The 13,786-nt window shown below is 44.5% G+C and overlaps 1 protein-coding gene across 1 annotated transcript in view; it reads left to right on the top strand.

Annotated features, from left to right (window-relative positions):
- SYT2 (synaptotagmin 2) overlaps positions 1–13,786 on the top strand; it is a 134,566-nt gene that overhangs the window by 105,413 nt on the left and 15,367 nt on the right. The window contains exons 3-4 of the mRNA XM_029573789.1: positions 3,811–3,969; positions 10,002–10,174. Coding sequence (XP_029429649.1) covers positions 3,834–3,969; positions 10,002–10,174 — 309 coding nt within the window. The 5' untranslated portion in view covers positions 3,811–3,833. The remainder of the gene's footprint in view (positions 1–3,810; positions 3,970–10,001; positions 10,175–13,786) is intronic.

The raw sequence follows: 13,786 nt of genomic DNA, 5'->3' as shown, positions 1-13,786 counted from the left end.
CGACGAGAGTTAAAGACTGCCCAGGGCTGCCTTGTGCTCCCAGAGCCTCTGAATCCCCTTCCCCAAAACTATATACACCTAGGGAGAGGAATGGGAGCAGGGATGAGACAGGATCTAAAAAAACAAACCAAAAAACACAAACCCATATACACCGCTTCTTCCTTTCAGTATTTTTTCTTTGGGATAAGCATGAGGGCAGAGCTCAGCGCTGGGGCTCACAGTTGTCCGCTGCTTGACAGTTAAGCTGTTGAGAGAGACATCACGGCTGTAGCCAAGGTCTCGTTTCGTTGAACTTCCTTGTCTCAGTCTGCCAGAGTGGCTTCTGTGCTTCCCGGGTCATTTACAGGCTGCCTTCGAAGCTGGACTGTCAATCCATTTTCATCTGACAGCTTTCAACAGAAAAAAATAAAAGCAAAACAAAACAAAAAAATCCCAAGACGTTCTAGCCGGAACTAACGGAGTCGACTTTGCGGGGTATTTTTTGCTGGTATTTTCGTGGATCTGCCGCTTCCGTCTTTGTTGGAATCCGCATGCATCCTGAGCTATGAGACACGAAGACAATCACATAAGCTGCCTTTCCTTCAGAAAATAGGCAAAAAAAAAAAAAAAAAATGAAAGGACAAGTGTGAACTTTATTATATTGTGTTCTCTCACCTTACCAGGAGCCACAGCACCACTGACTGACACCAGGAATGTGTTCATGATGGTTACGAGGCTTAGCAAAACAGAAATCTAAAAAAAAGTTAAACAACAAGCCTAGTGTAATGCAGGTGACAACAGCAAACCCAGCCAGGATGCTGTGGACCTGGGCTTTAGGGTATGGGAATAACACAAATACCAAAGCAGCTGCTAAATGCATAGAAAATACATTTTTACACTAGAATTTATAATACACTTAAACACAATTTTTATTATCAAAAATAATGGAGAGTATACATAAACATACATATACATTAAAATATCACATTACACAAGTGCACATGATAAAGACACTAAAAATACACACACACACACACACACACATCATTCATAGTTTTAACATGATACCCATACCAAGTAAAATAGGCCGAAATATATAAAAACACACATACAAAACACCATATACAAATAAACCACTACTATATTGCACTAACTGTATCTTCATTCATTATCATCAGCATTTCATAGATTAAATATTCCATGTATGTAAATTTCTCATTACTTTTCCATATATAGCCTAATATATTCCACCGATTATTTCTTCATTTATCGTGGACAGCGAGACCACTGTCTATTAGGGATGTGAATCGTTTTAGGACGATTAAAATTATCGTCCGATAATTTTAATATCGTCTTAAACCGTTATGGAACACAATACAATAGAGATTCTAACGATTTATCGTTATAAATCGTTAGAATCGTGAGCCGGCACACTAAAACCCCCTAAAACCCACCCCCGACCCTTTAAATTAAATCCCCCACCCTCCCGAACCCCCCCCCCAAATGACTTAAATAACCTGCGGGTCCAGCGGCGGTCCGGAACGGCAGCGGTCCGGAACGGGCTCCTGCTACTGAATCTTGTTGTCTTCGGCCGGCGCCATTTTCCAAAATGGCGCCGAAAAATGGCGGCGGCCATAGACGAACACGATTGGACAGCAGGAGGTCCTTCCGGACCCCCGCTGGACTTTTGGCAAGTCTTGTGGGGGTCAGGAGGCCCCCCCCAAGCTGGCCAAAAGTTCCTGGAGGTCCAGCGGGGGTCAGGGAGCGATTTCCCGCCACGAATCGTTTTCATACGGAAAATGGCGCCGGCCATACGCGTATGGCCGGCGCCATTTTCCGTATGGAAAATGGCGCCGGCAGGAGATCGACTGCAGGAGGTCGTTCAGCGAGGGTTCCGGTGCCTCGCTGAACGACCTCCTGCAGTCAATCTCCTGCCGGCGCCATTTTCCGTACGAAAACGATTCGCGGCGGGAAATCGCTCCCTGACCCCCGCTGGACCTCCAGGAACTTTTGGCCAGCTTGGGGGGGGCCTTCTGACCCCCACAAGACTTGCCAAAAGTCCAGCGGGGGTCCGGAAGGACCTCCTGCCGTCCAATCGTGTTCGTCTATGGCCGCCGCCATTTTTCGGCGCCATTTTGGAAAATGGCGCCGGCCGAAGACAACAAGATTCAGTAGCAGGAGCCCGTTCCGGACCGCTGCCGTTCTGGACCTCCGCTGGACCCGCAGGTTATTTAAGTCATTTGGGGGGGGGGGTTCGGGAGGGTGGGGGATTTAATTTAAAGGGTCGGGGGTGGGTTTTAGGGGGTTTTAATGTGCCGGTTTTGCGATTTTACGTTTTTTTCGATTTTTTACGATTTTTCACGATATTTTACCCCCCCAAACGGCAACAATATGATTCCCTCCCCCTCCCAGCCGAAATCGATCGTTAAGACGATCGAGGACACGATTCACATCTCTACTGTCTATGGCATATCATATGTTAAATGTCCCAACAAGGTCCCTTGTTTCACCCAATAGGGCTTCTTCAGGGGAGCATCAACATCCGATGTTTCTAAATATTATAAAAAGATATAATCAACTATGTTTCACACACTCCCACATATCTTCCATCATGTGAACCAGAAGATATGCCTATAAATCTAGTTACTCACATAGAAACATACCCAAAAGTTAACTACTCAAAGTAGTTGACTATGGACTCACTGTCCACTTACACACACACACACACAGTCAGGTTCCCATTCTCTCACACTCACTCACACACACACACACACACAAGCAGTCAGGTTCCCATTCTCTCACACTCACTCACGCACACATGCAGGCAGGTTCCCATTCTCTCACATTCACTCACGCACACACACAGGCAGGTTCCCATTCTCTCTCACACACACACACACACACACACGCAGGCAGGTTCCCATTCTCTCACACACTCACACACACACAGGCAGGTTCCCATTCATACACACACATCTAGTCAGGCTCTCATTCACTCATTCATTCATACATACATACCAGTGGGAGCAGACAGGGGAGCCTATTCTGTTTCTCCTCTTTGTGCCGGCCCTTGCATTAGTCAAATCTTGTGGGGTTAGCTCTTCATCTATGCTGATCTTGGGAATCGCAAGATCAGTATAGAGTAGTGCTAGCTGCACGTTGTTTGAATACCGAACGCCGGCACAGAGGACTAGAAGAATGGGCTCCCTCCTTGCGGGCCTCCTCTTCATTTTGGCCACTGATGGAACGGGATCCACAGGGGGGGGGCCTTGGGATGGGGTCCATCTGTGGCCTTGCGGCTCTCCTCCTCCTTTTGGCTGTTATGGGCCCCCTCCAGGTGTGCACACCCAGTAGTGCTAGGCCTGACTACGGGCCTCTTCCACTTCTTCTGCCGGGGGGGGGTGGGGATGGGATCCCCTGGCAGCTGCGGGGTCTTTTCTTGGCTGGGGAGGATGGGATCCCCTGCCCCCCGGCTGCCCCCTACAGCATGGCTCCCCCTGCTCCCCCCTTTGGTACGCCACTGGCACCCAGAGGTTTCAGATGCTGGTGCGGAGACCCGGCAATTCCTGCAAAATTCCAGAGTCTCTGGGCCAAGTCCTGAGAGTTCCCAGGTATGCCTATCACAAAGACAATATGAGAAGAGGTGCAGGAAAGAACTGGAGTTAAGCAGTGCTAGGCATTCCCTAGCCAGCTGGTGATGCATTTGGAGAGAGAGAGGCTGGCAGGAAGAGAAGCTCTATCTTTACCTCTGCCCAAAAGCTGACAGCACTGAAATAGGAGGATGGTTGTCTCACTCTGTGTATGTTGATGGTTTTTTATTCTTTTGTGTAGAGCATCCATACTAAGAGAAAGAGATGGCCCCAGTATCCACAACAATGGTGCCCGTGGTGTCCATGGAGAATGCCACTGAGCCTGTGATCCCAGGAAAGGCCACGAATACAATAGAAGATTTGAAAAAGAAGTTCATGAACACATTTAATAAGATTCCATGTAAGTACAAGACCATGGAAACATTTCACAAATCTTAATGACAGTTAAGTTCCGTAGATGAAATAATCTAGTTAAAAATGTACCGTAATTATTTGTTTTCATTGCATAAAGCAACGTCACTTACCTTAAGAGGTGTTAGCCCTAGACAGCAGAATATATTGGCCACACAAGTGGGTGAGGTCAGCTGACACTATTGATGCAAAACAAGATCTCTCTGAGCATGCACAGATGTTCCTGCTCTGCCACCCCCATGCAGTCTCCTCAGTCATGTCACAAGCTAAGCTTCAACTCTACGGAGAGAAGGGTGAGATTGTGTGGCTGATTTGTCCTGCTGTCTATGAAGAACACTTGTTACAGGTAAGCAACTTTGCCTTCTCTGTGGACAAGCAGGAACAAATTCAACCACACAAATGGGGATTCTCAAATGGAGGGTTGCATTAGAATATTGTCTTGGTTATGAAGAGATTGCAGCCCAATAGGACAGAGGCCATAGGGAGAGTTGAAGCTAGTGAAATTAAGCTTTTAAGAACTGCTGGCCAAAACTACTATCCCTGTGAAAGTCCTCTTTGAGACAGTAATGCTTGACAAAGATGTGGATAGAGGACCAGCGGGCTGCTTTGCAGATCTCTTGCACTGAAGCAGAGTGAAGGTGTGCTACTGAAGCTGAATATTTGATGAGCTTTCACTTTACTAGTTAGCATATCAGTAGGAAATACAGTCAGAGAGCCAGGTAGAGAGAGTTTGCTTTTTAATTGATAGGCCTTGTTTAATTGGGTCATAGGAAAGGAACAGTTGAAGAGATATTCTGTAAGGTTTGGACCTTCCCAAGTAAAATAAAAGCTCTTCTGCAATCCAAGGCATGAAGAATTTGCTTTACGTTATTGGAATGAGGTTTTGTGAAAAAAATACTGGTCTGATTCAAATGAAACTGAGAAACTACTTTAGGTAGAAACTTAGGATAACTCTCAATATTACCCTATTCTTGAAAAAATATGACTAAGGCCTAAAGCTTGCTCTCTCTGGGGACTGAGGTTACTCCCATCAAAACCAGTACTTTCCAAGAAAGATATTTAATGTCAATTGATGGTAAAGGTTCAAATGGAGGATACATTAATTTAGAAAATACTACAGGAGATCCCATGAGAATAGGAGTATGAAGATGGTAGAAGCCTTTAATGAATCATCACAATGGGATGGCAAGAGACTGGAAGACCTTCTAAATGTTGGTGATAATGCTGTAAGAGCACTTATATAAACTCTAATGGAGTTAGTCTTTTAATACTGATTTAGAGAGACTGAGCAGATATCAAAGTAGTTTTGAAGTCAAGCAATCGAATAGATCCTCCTCCTGAGATGTGCACCAAATAGAAAACTTTTTCCATTTAATGTTGTAGGAATATCTGGTAGAAGGTCATCTTGCTGCCTATATCACCTGGCACTACTTTACTTTTAATATCCATGCCATGAATGCAAGAGACTGAAGGTTGAGGTGAAAAAATAGTCCATTGTATTGTGTTAATTGAGTTGGGAATATTTTTAATTGAATTAGTTGAGCCTTTAAAGCCATGGAAACCATATTTGATATGACCAAAAATGGGCTATTAGGGATCATCTCCCTTTTGTCTTTTCTTAACTTTAATAATGTGTTGGATATAAGAGATATTGGTGGAAAAGCATGCATTAGGCCTTTGTTGCATGGGATCAAAAAAACATTGACTCTCGGGCATTGGGTGCTGGGTTTTTTTTGAGAGTATAGCAGAAGTCTATGGTTGAATGTGGCTGCAAAAGGTCTACTTGTGGTATTCTACAGAATCTAAAGAAGAACTGAACTGTGCTGGGATGGAGAGATCATTCATGAGGCTGCAAGACAATGACTCAAAAGTATCTGCTAAGACATTATTTTTGCCTGGGAGATGAATAGCATTCAAATGTATTTTCCTTAAGATGGCACAGTTCCACATCTTGTATGTTTCTTGGCATCGTTTTGAAGATCCTCTTCCTCCTTGCTACGTGATTATCCACCCGTTCTCTTCAACCATGGCTTGAATACTAGGAGAGCTTTGAAAATGGCTCTTAATTCCAGAAGCTTTAGATGTAGTCTCTGTTACTGAGTGGTTCAAGTCCCTTGAAAGCAAACAGTGTTGAGATGGGATTCCCAGGCCCGAATGGAGGCATCCATAGTTAATATTTGCTGAGTCTGCAGAGGATGAAAGGGTTGACCACAAAGATGATTTTCCAATTGAGAGATTTAGATAGCAAAATCCTTGAGACTTTTGTTGGAACTTTGGTTCCAACAAAGTTTCAAGTGCCACTGAGCCAATTTTATGTGCAGCCCAGTAAAGGGTGCGACAGACTGTGGCCTCTATATGGCCCAAGATCTCCATAAAAGTTTTAGCTAATACCGATGGCTAGTTGGACCAAGAGTGAGCTATGCAAATTAGGGTGATCATTCTGTTTAGTGGAAGGAAGACTTTTCCCTTTTTGCTATCCAAGTCTGCCCCTATGAACTCTAGTGAGAGGAGGATGTGAAGTGGTTAGCTTCACATCTTTTGAGTATCTGTCAGGGCTGTGCACTCGTTTTCTCCAATTCAGCAGTACGTGTTTACCTCGCCAACTTTATAATACATGCATACTATCCATTTTCCCGCGAGGAAATCTGTTCGATCTAGGCCAGTTGTCCAATTAGGGAAAAACAAAACATTGTTTCTTCTGACATGGGTAGCCAGAACTTCTAGGCACTTGGTAAATATTCTTGGAGCTGCTGCTAGGCCAAATAAGAGTACCTAGTATTATTTATTAGTTTTTCTATACCGACGTTCATATTAAACATCACATCATTGATAATGACTTCTTGTTACCAGGAAATGTAGATACTTTCTGTGTATGGAAATGAGTGCAAGCATCCCTCAGATCCAAGGTCATCAGCTAAATGTGGACCTCTAGATGAAGAAGGATGGTGCAGAGGGAATTCATCTTGAATTTTTCATTTTTGAGGTATATGTTTAGCTTTCTCAAATCCAGAATCAGGTGGAGACCTCCTGACTTTTTTTTGGATAAGAAAATATCTTGAGTAGAACTGTTTGCGTCTCTCCATGACAGAGCCAGTCCCTATCACTTTTCTTTGTTAATAGGGAAGCTTCCTCTTCTCTCAGAACTTGTGGTTGGTCTGGGGAAACCGAATGAGATAGAGCTTGAACCCAATGGTCTATGGTGATAAGTCCATTGGTGGTGAAAAAGAGAGGCCTTCACTTCATTGGATGAGCTTCTAGAGGAAAGGAAGGCTGATAACTCTTTAGTAAAAAAAAAAAAAGAAATTGGCTGCCAACATTTGCGAAACTTGTTGAGATGATTTTGATTGAGTTCTATCCCTATCATGTGGTCTAGTTTGTTACAGTTGCTGCTGTTGGTGGTATTATCTTTAGTAAGGATTCCTCCTGCAGCGGTATTAGTATTTTCTTCTAAAGGGTTGTGGCTGGTATTTCAGAGAAGACTGTTGTTCTGTAGTGGCTTTTAAAGTCTGCAAAGTGGAACAGTGATCTTTTATGAGGTCCTTCACTTCTTTCACTTTGTCCTCAAATTATCTCCAGACCATGGAGCATCCTCCAAATTATGCATGTCCTCTGGAGCCCTAAGCCTTTTTTAGCCAAGCAAGTCTCCTAACTCCTACAATTAAGGCTGATGATCAAAATGTCATAAGCTAATCTAATTAAATGCTTTGCACATTTATCTGCTTCATTGAAACGAGACAAACTTGCCTTCTGTGTCTGACAAAAACCAACAGAAGCATCTCTTATTTGTTTGCAGAATATTGCAGACACTGGACCATCTGGAATTGATGGGCCAAAATTTAAGTTCTTAACATCACTGCATGAAACATCTTTCTCTCATTAGCATCTAGTAGTTTAGCATCCTTTCTCAGTGGCATACTGGCATTATTATACATTTCTTAGCTTTCTTTAAGGCAGATTGCACCACTCATGGGAGAGCTGGACTTTTCTTTTGTCCTGGACATAGCTGGACCTTATATTTTTCTGGCCACTGGAGGTATGGAGAGATGTCTGCCATATTTTAGTTTGGAGATCCTGGCGTGCTTTATGCTCAGTGGCAGCAATATCTTGTTTAAGTGCCTGTATATATTTCAAGATGCACAGAAAGTCTTCCTTTGGATGCACTTCTTCCTCTAACTTGAAAGGAATAGCTTGTGCATTTTTTTGAAGCAAGGCAGGGCAAGTCTAGTCTTCTGGTATCTCTGAAGAGTCCTCAAAAGGACAGAGAAGAGGCTCCCTTGAGGAGATAGAACTGTGTTGTTTCTTCTCCTATGGTGAAACAGGAGACTGCTCACAACTTTTCTAAAAATAGGTCTACGAGCAAAGGAGGCAGAGGAGTGGATTGAATCTTTTTAACATATTTATGAATAAACTCCAGCCACAATTTCTGCATGAAGGGATGGTATTCTGCTGCAGGAGGTGAAGTGTCACTGAAGAGGTATCCAACTCTGGTACCAAGATCGGTCGAGTATGGTTACCACGCAGGAGGATTTGTTCCATGTTTCCATGCCAAACCATGGTCTCAGTGCTGAAAAGGTTTGGAGTTGTAATTTTTAGCACTGGAAATGGGCCATTTTCCTTTGCACCAATGTTCTTGGTCATTCTCGACCTCGCAAGGGATCGGTTTCTTAATGTTTTCCAGTTGGTGCATGAGCCTGGAGAATCATGGCTTTTCTTTTTGGTTCTGGTCACTCAGAAGTGTTTCTGCCTTCATAGTCTGACCGAGAGGATAAACCGATGCTACAGTTTGAGCTCCCCGTAGGAGAGTGCTGGAAGGGGACATCCCTCCACTCCCCGTAGGAGAGTGCTGGAAGGGGACATCCCTCCACTCCCCGTAGGAGAGTGCTGGAAGGGGACATCCCTCCACTCCCCGTAGGAGAGTGCTGGAAGGGGACATCCCTCCACGCGCTGCACACTCAATGGGAGGAGCCCAGGCAGTGGAGATGTAGCTTGTGGAAATCTAGACTGAACAGCTCATGCTCGACTTCAAGCATAATTTGAAGGGTTTCTTCTCTGACCAAGTGGACAACAGCAAAGGAAAACTACTTTCATTTTTTTTTTTTTTTTTGGAGACTCACTAATAATAAAAAGAAAAAAAAAAAGCACTGGAAAATGACAGCAAGAAAACAATAAAATGTAAAACATGAAAAAAATTTGGCTCGCCACTGAAGGGAGCAAAAATGTCCTTTCGCCTTGGTGGAAGAACAAAGATTGAGAAGACTGACATAGCAGTAGGAGAACACCCATGCATGCTCAGAAAGACATCTAGGTCCTTCTGAGCTCTTAGACAGTACTTTCCACATAGGCATTCACTTGTGTGGCCAAATTTAATCCTGCTCGTCTACAAAGAAACACTGAAATCCATTAATTGTATAGCACGTGAATATTAATGATTCTCCATCTAACAAGGAAATCCTGCCAGACTGGCTAATTTAGGTAGGCTCCGTTTTTGATCACAGCGTAAGAAATCTGATTAGGAAGATCCAGAGCTCCCCTCACTCCTCACCCGTTAGCAGGGCAATCAGCCTGGCCACTATACTTTGGGAGGGGGCCTCACACTTCCATCCTCTTCCTCTCCCATGTGCCATCTTTACCCCTCCCCCCCATTTCTGCCGGCAGAAGGAAAGCAGCATTTCTTGCCTGCATCTGCCGTCTCCTGTACTGGCGTCAATTTGAAATGGGCCGGGCCCTGTATTCTCACAGAGCCACCAGCCATGCACGTTCAAAAGGCAGCAGATGGACGTAAGCATAAGCAGCGCTGCTCTCCACATCAGTGGGTGGGGAGGGAGGGGATTTGGGCAGGGGGGGGTGCATCCGCCCTGGACAAGTGGTTTTTGGAAGAGTGTGGAATATTTTATTTTTACAAATCTCATAACACCTGCACGTGCCTCCCAGGGTCCGCCTTGCTCGTTAGCAGGTTGGAAGTTATAGTCTCAGCTTTCCTGTCTGCCAGCGATTTTTTTGATACCTGGTGTTTTCCGGCAGTGCCAGCCTGGGCATGGATTGCCATCGCTGTGGTTGCCGGCCTTCTGCTCCTCACCTGCTGCTTCTGCATCTGTAAGAAATGCTGTTGTAAGAAGAAGAAGAACAAGAAGGAGAAAGGGAAAGGCATGAAGGGAGCCATGAACATGAAGAACATGAAAGACTCGGGGGGCCAGGTAAAAGTCCGCATGCCATTCATCCAATGCATTCGCCTAGCATCACTGGTCAGGAGGCCATGAGAAAGTGTTGTGGGAAAATGCTCGTGACCTTTGGTGGAGGAGGTCAACAAGAGACGGTATTTAAACCTGCAAAGCATGGGCCAGTTGATTTTCCATCTAGCATAACATGGCGTAAATAGTTTAGGAAACCAGAAATTGATTCCTTGGTAGTAAGCAGGAAGTGTTTTACGGATCTTCAGCACAAAGGGAGCACCTTCAGTGTTTCTGAAGAAACCTCTGGCTATTTAGGGGTCAGACCCAAGACGAGGTATTTTTTGGCAGCCTAGGCAAGGTTAGAAAATGACACCCCTTCCCCCAAAATTAAAGTGTATACAGTTCACAATTTTATCTCTCGATACAGTAGTTTATTTACGATGCAGAAGCAGAATAAAATGCAAAAGTGGTAAAATTATTAGCTACACAATTGCAAATTTAGCAGCGACTTACAATTCCAACTTTTCTTACTTGCTTTGTTGCGCCCTATGCAGGTGCCTAGCTTGCTTAACACTTGTTCTGGATCCATTAGGGGATACCAACTGGTCCAAGGTGGCCACCTGGGAAAGCTATGCCAGTCTGGATTTTATCCCCTTAGTGCATCTCCAGCTGTTTAGTTTCCCCAAGAAAGACAGAGTTATAGGTTTATACATGCAATAGGATGCCCAGATACCATAGCAGCAGCAGTTAACTCTACTGCTAAGTCTTCCTATTTGCAAGTTTCATACTACAATAAAGCTCTCCTTTATCAAGTCACAGAGTTTCCCTCATGTCCTGTTCTCAAAATTACCAGTGCTCTTGATCTGCAAGAATGTTCTCTTACATGATCATTACCTTTTTCATCTGAAAAGGGACACACAAAAAATGATTACATGTTCTTTTTATTATTTTTTGGTTTCTTTGGCAAGGAGGCATGGTCCTAGGCTGAGTCGGGGGATCTCCTTGGACTTGTGAGCTGAAATCCCAGCTCTGTCGAGACTTTGTGAAGTGGACTTTCAAAAGTTTTAACCAGCTAACTCTGGGAATTAGTCAGTTAAACTTCTGCTTTTTAAAAAAATAAAATAAAATTTCCACCACTGAATGTTTAAATTTAGCCACCTTAAATCTCCAGATCAGCAAATTAGCTTGTCAAAAAATGGGCATTTCCAGGAGCATTCCTGGGGAGGAGGGCTTAAGACTTAATGGGCTAGTGCTGCTTTTCAGCGCCATCCAGCGAGGTTTAGCTGGGCAACCCTGTCTCCATAAGCAGCAGTCTTAAATCTAGCAGACCAAATTTTGCCCGGCTAAACTATAGATGAATTTTCAGCCAAAAACTTAGCCAATCATGATCAGATGAAAATTTGACTAAAGATAACCAACTAAAATTACCTTATCCGCTCCATGACTCTTTGAAACTCGATCCTATGCAACTTCTGGCAAGTCATTTTAATTCTTGTCCCTTGGTTCTTCCAATTACAAGTGAGTGACAATACCAACATTTTAAAAACTTTGGGAAGCTGTCATCAAAACTGGCCACCAAATTATCCATTCAAAGATGGCCGGGTGGATTGTAAAGTGCCTTGGCATTCTGTTTGAATAAACGGTGCTATTGTACAGCCAGATAATTACTTAGTATTTTAGTAGTTTTTCTCTCATATTTGGTTTGAACCAAAAAATGAGGCAAAGCTGGGAATGGAGCATGAACTTCCAACATTCACCCACGATTAGGTCAAACAGGGTTCACAACTGGCTGAGTTTTCCAGCGCAGGCTGATCCAGTCCTGATTTCCCTTTCACTGCAGGGAAATCAAAACTACAAGTCCCTGCATGCAATGGGGATAAAACCAGGACTGGATCAGCCTCTCCTCCATAAAAAAAAATAAAAATTAAACTAAATTGGAGGTAGGTGGCAAGTCTCCGTATTCAGGACAGCGGGACTTGCTCTCTAATGAATTAAACTGAGCTTCCGGAGCTAGAGGATGCCCCTTCCACCAGCTGGGCTGCCATCTCACTCTTCCCTGGGTTGCTGTCAGTATCCTACTTGTTAATATCACAACCTGTCCATTCTGGGAGTAGTTTTGTAACAGTCTGCATAAATTAGGCGGCAAATATGCGCATAACTTAACAGCAGTGCTCAAAGGAAAAGTAGGGCCCATCACGACCACCTGGCCACACTAACACCTGCTAAACCGGGCACATGATTTCTGAAAATGCATGAGTGCAAACCCCCGCCGCAGTCCCAGTCCCAGTCCAGGTAAAGAACATGACAGGCAATTTTGTAAAAGGCCCTTTCTGTGCATAAAACACTGTTTTTTCCCTGCAGATCACTGCAACCAGTCCTGGTCCCCTGACCGGCAGTGGAAGGACTTATTGGGGAAGAGAAAATGGACTCTCCTTAGTACCTGCTGGCACAGAGCCTGCAGGGCAGGATGGCGGCACAGTAGCAGAGCACTGGGGCTTGGACTGAGGCTGTCTGCTTAGGTCCCATTCTGTGGATAAATGGAGGATCTCTCTTCCCACAGCAGTCTCCACCTCACTAGAAACCCCCCCTTCCCAAAAAACAAAACAAAACCCAGTTATGATTGTGGTATTGGCTTAATACTACTACTGGTTATTTTATAGTGCTACTGAACGTAAGCAGTGCTGTAAGAGGGTGAGGAGTCTCTGCGTTTAAATGCACACCTGAGGCAAGGGGAGATAAAGTGACTTGTCTGAGGTCACAATGAATGTCAGTGGGGGAAGAGGGATTTGAACCATGGCTGCCCTGCTCCTCTAGGCTAGCCTACTTCTCCTTCTCCCCTAAGGCTGACTGAAGCTTTAATTACTGCTTGAATAGCAAACGCCTGCTTGCGGGAGCCTTCGCCGTTTTACTGCCCAGAGTTCTGTCTCTCTCATTGCTCCTGGCAGTCAAATTAACTTGGCAGAATTTTCCATTTCCAATTAAGCCCTTCTCTTGCATTTAAAGAGGTTAGGCTTTGCAGTTAAGCTTAAAATTCCTCAGGCCCGGCTCGTGCCCTGAAGGGTCTTCACAGGCACTCAGTCTGACAAACAAAAATCGCATGAGGACGAGGAATTAGAAGTTTACAGCCCATGTTTGGTGGAAATATTTCTCTTTTTCATGTCAATTAGGGACTATACATCGGCAGAGTTAAATGTTGTAACGCTGCCAGCAAATTGATTTGGGCAAGCCCGTCAGTTGCTGGAACTGCAGAACTTCCAAGGAGTTTGCAGCCGAGGAGGAAAAAAAAAATAATAGGGCACGAACATAGCCCTAGCCATCAAATTCAAGGCAACTAAAAGTGCCCGCCTGGCCTTAGATTGTGCTTTGAATTAAGTTCCCTTCAGCAGCCTGTAGCATCCACCTGTCCCGATGGGGAGAGGACATCCGGCCCTGGCTGCTCTGTGCTGCTGCAGGACACAATGAAGGCTGAAAGCAGCACCAGCTTTCTCGGTAATAAGGTAGCTCAGGGCCTGCTTGCTGAGCTCATCCTGGCTTTGTAACATTGCACCTAAGGCAGTCGTTCCCAACCCAGTCATCAGGCGTGGGGGAAGAGATGCTAGCAGGTTTGATTTTTCAGGATATCTGTAACAAATACGC

This window comes from Rhinatrema bivittatum, chromosome 12 (genome assembly GCF_901001135.1).
Source record: "Rhinatrema bivittatum chromosome 12, aRhiBiv1.1, whole genome shotgun sequence".
Classification (NCBI taxonomy): domain Eukaryota; kingdom Metazoa; phylum Chordata; class Amphibia; order Gymnophiona; family Rhinatrematidae; genus Rhinatrema; species Rhinatrema bivittatum.
The sequence above is the reverse complement of the archived record's forward strand: the minus strand, read 5'-3'. Positions and strand labels throughout refer to the sequence as shown.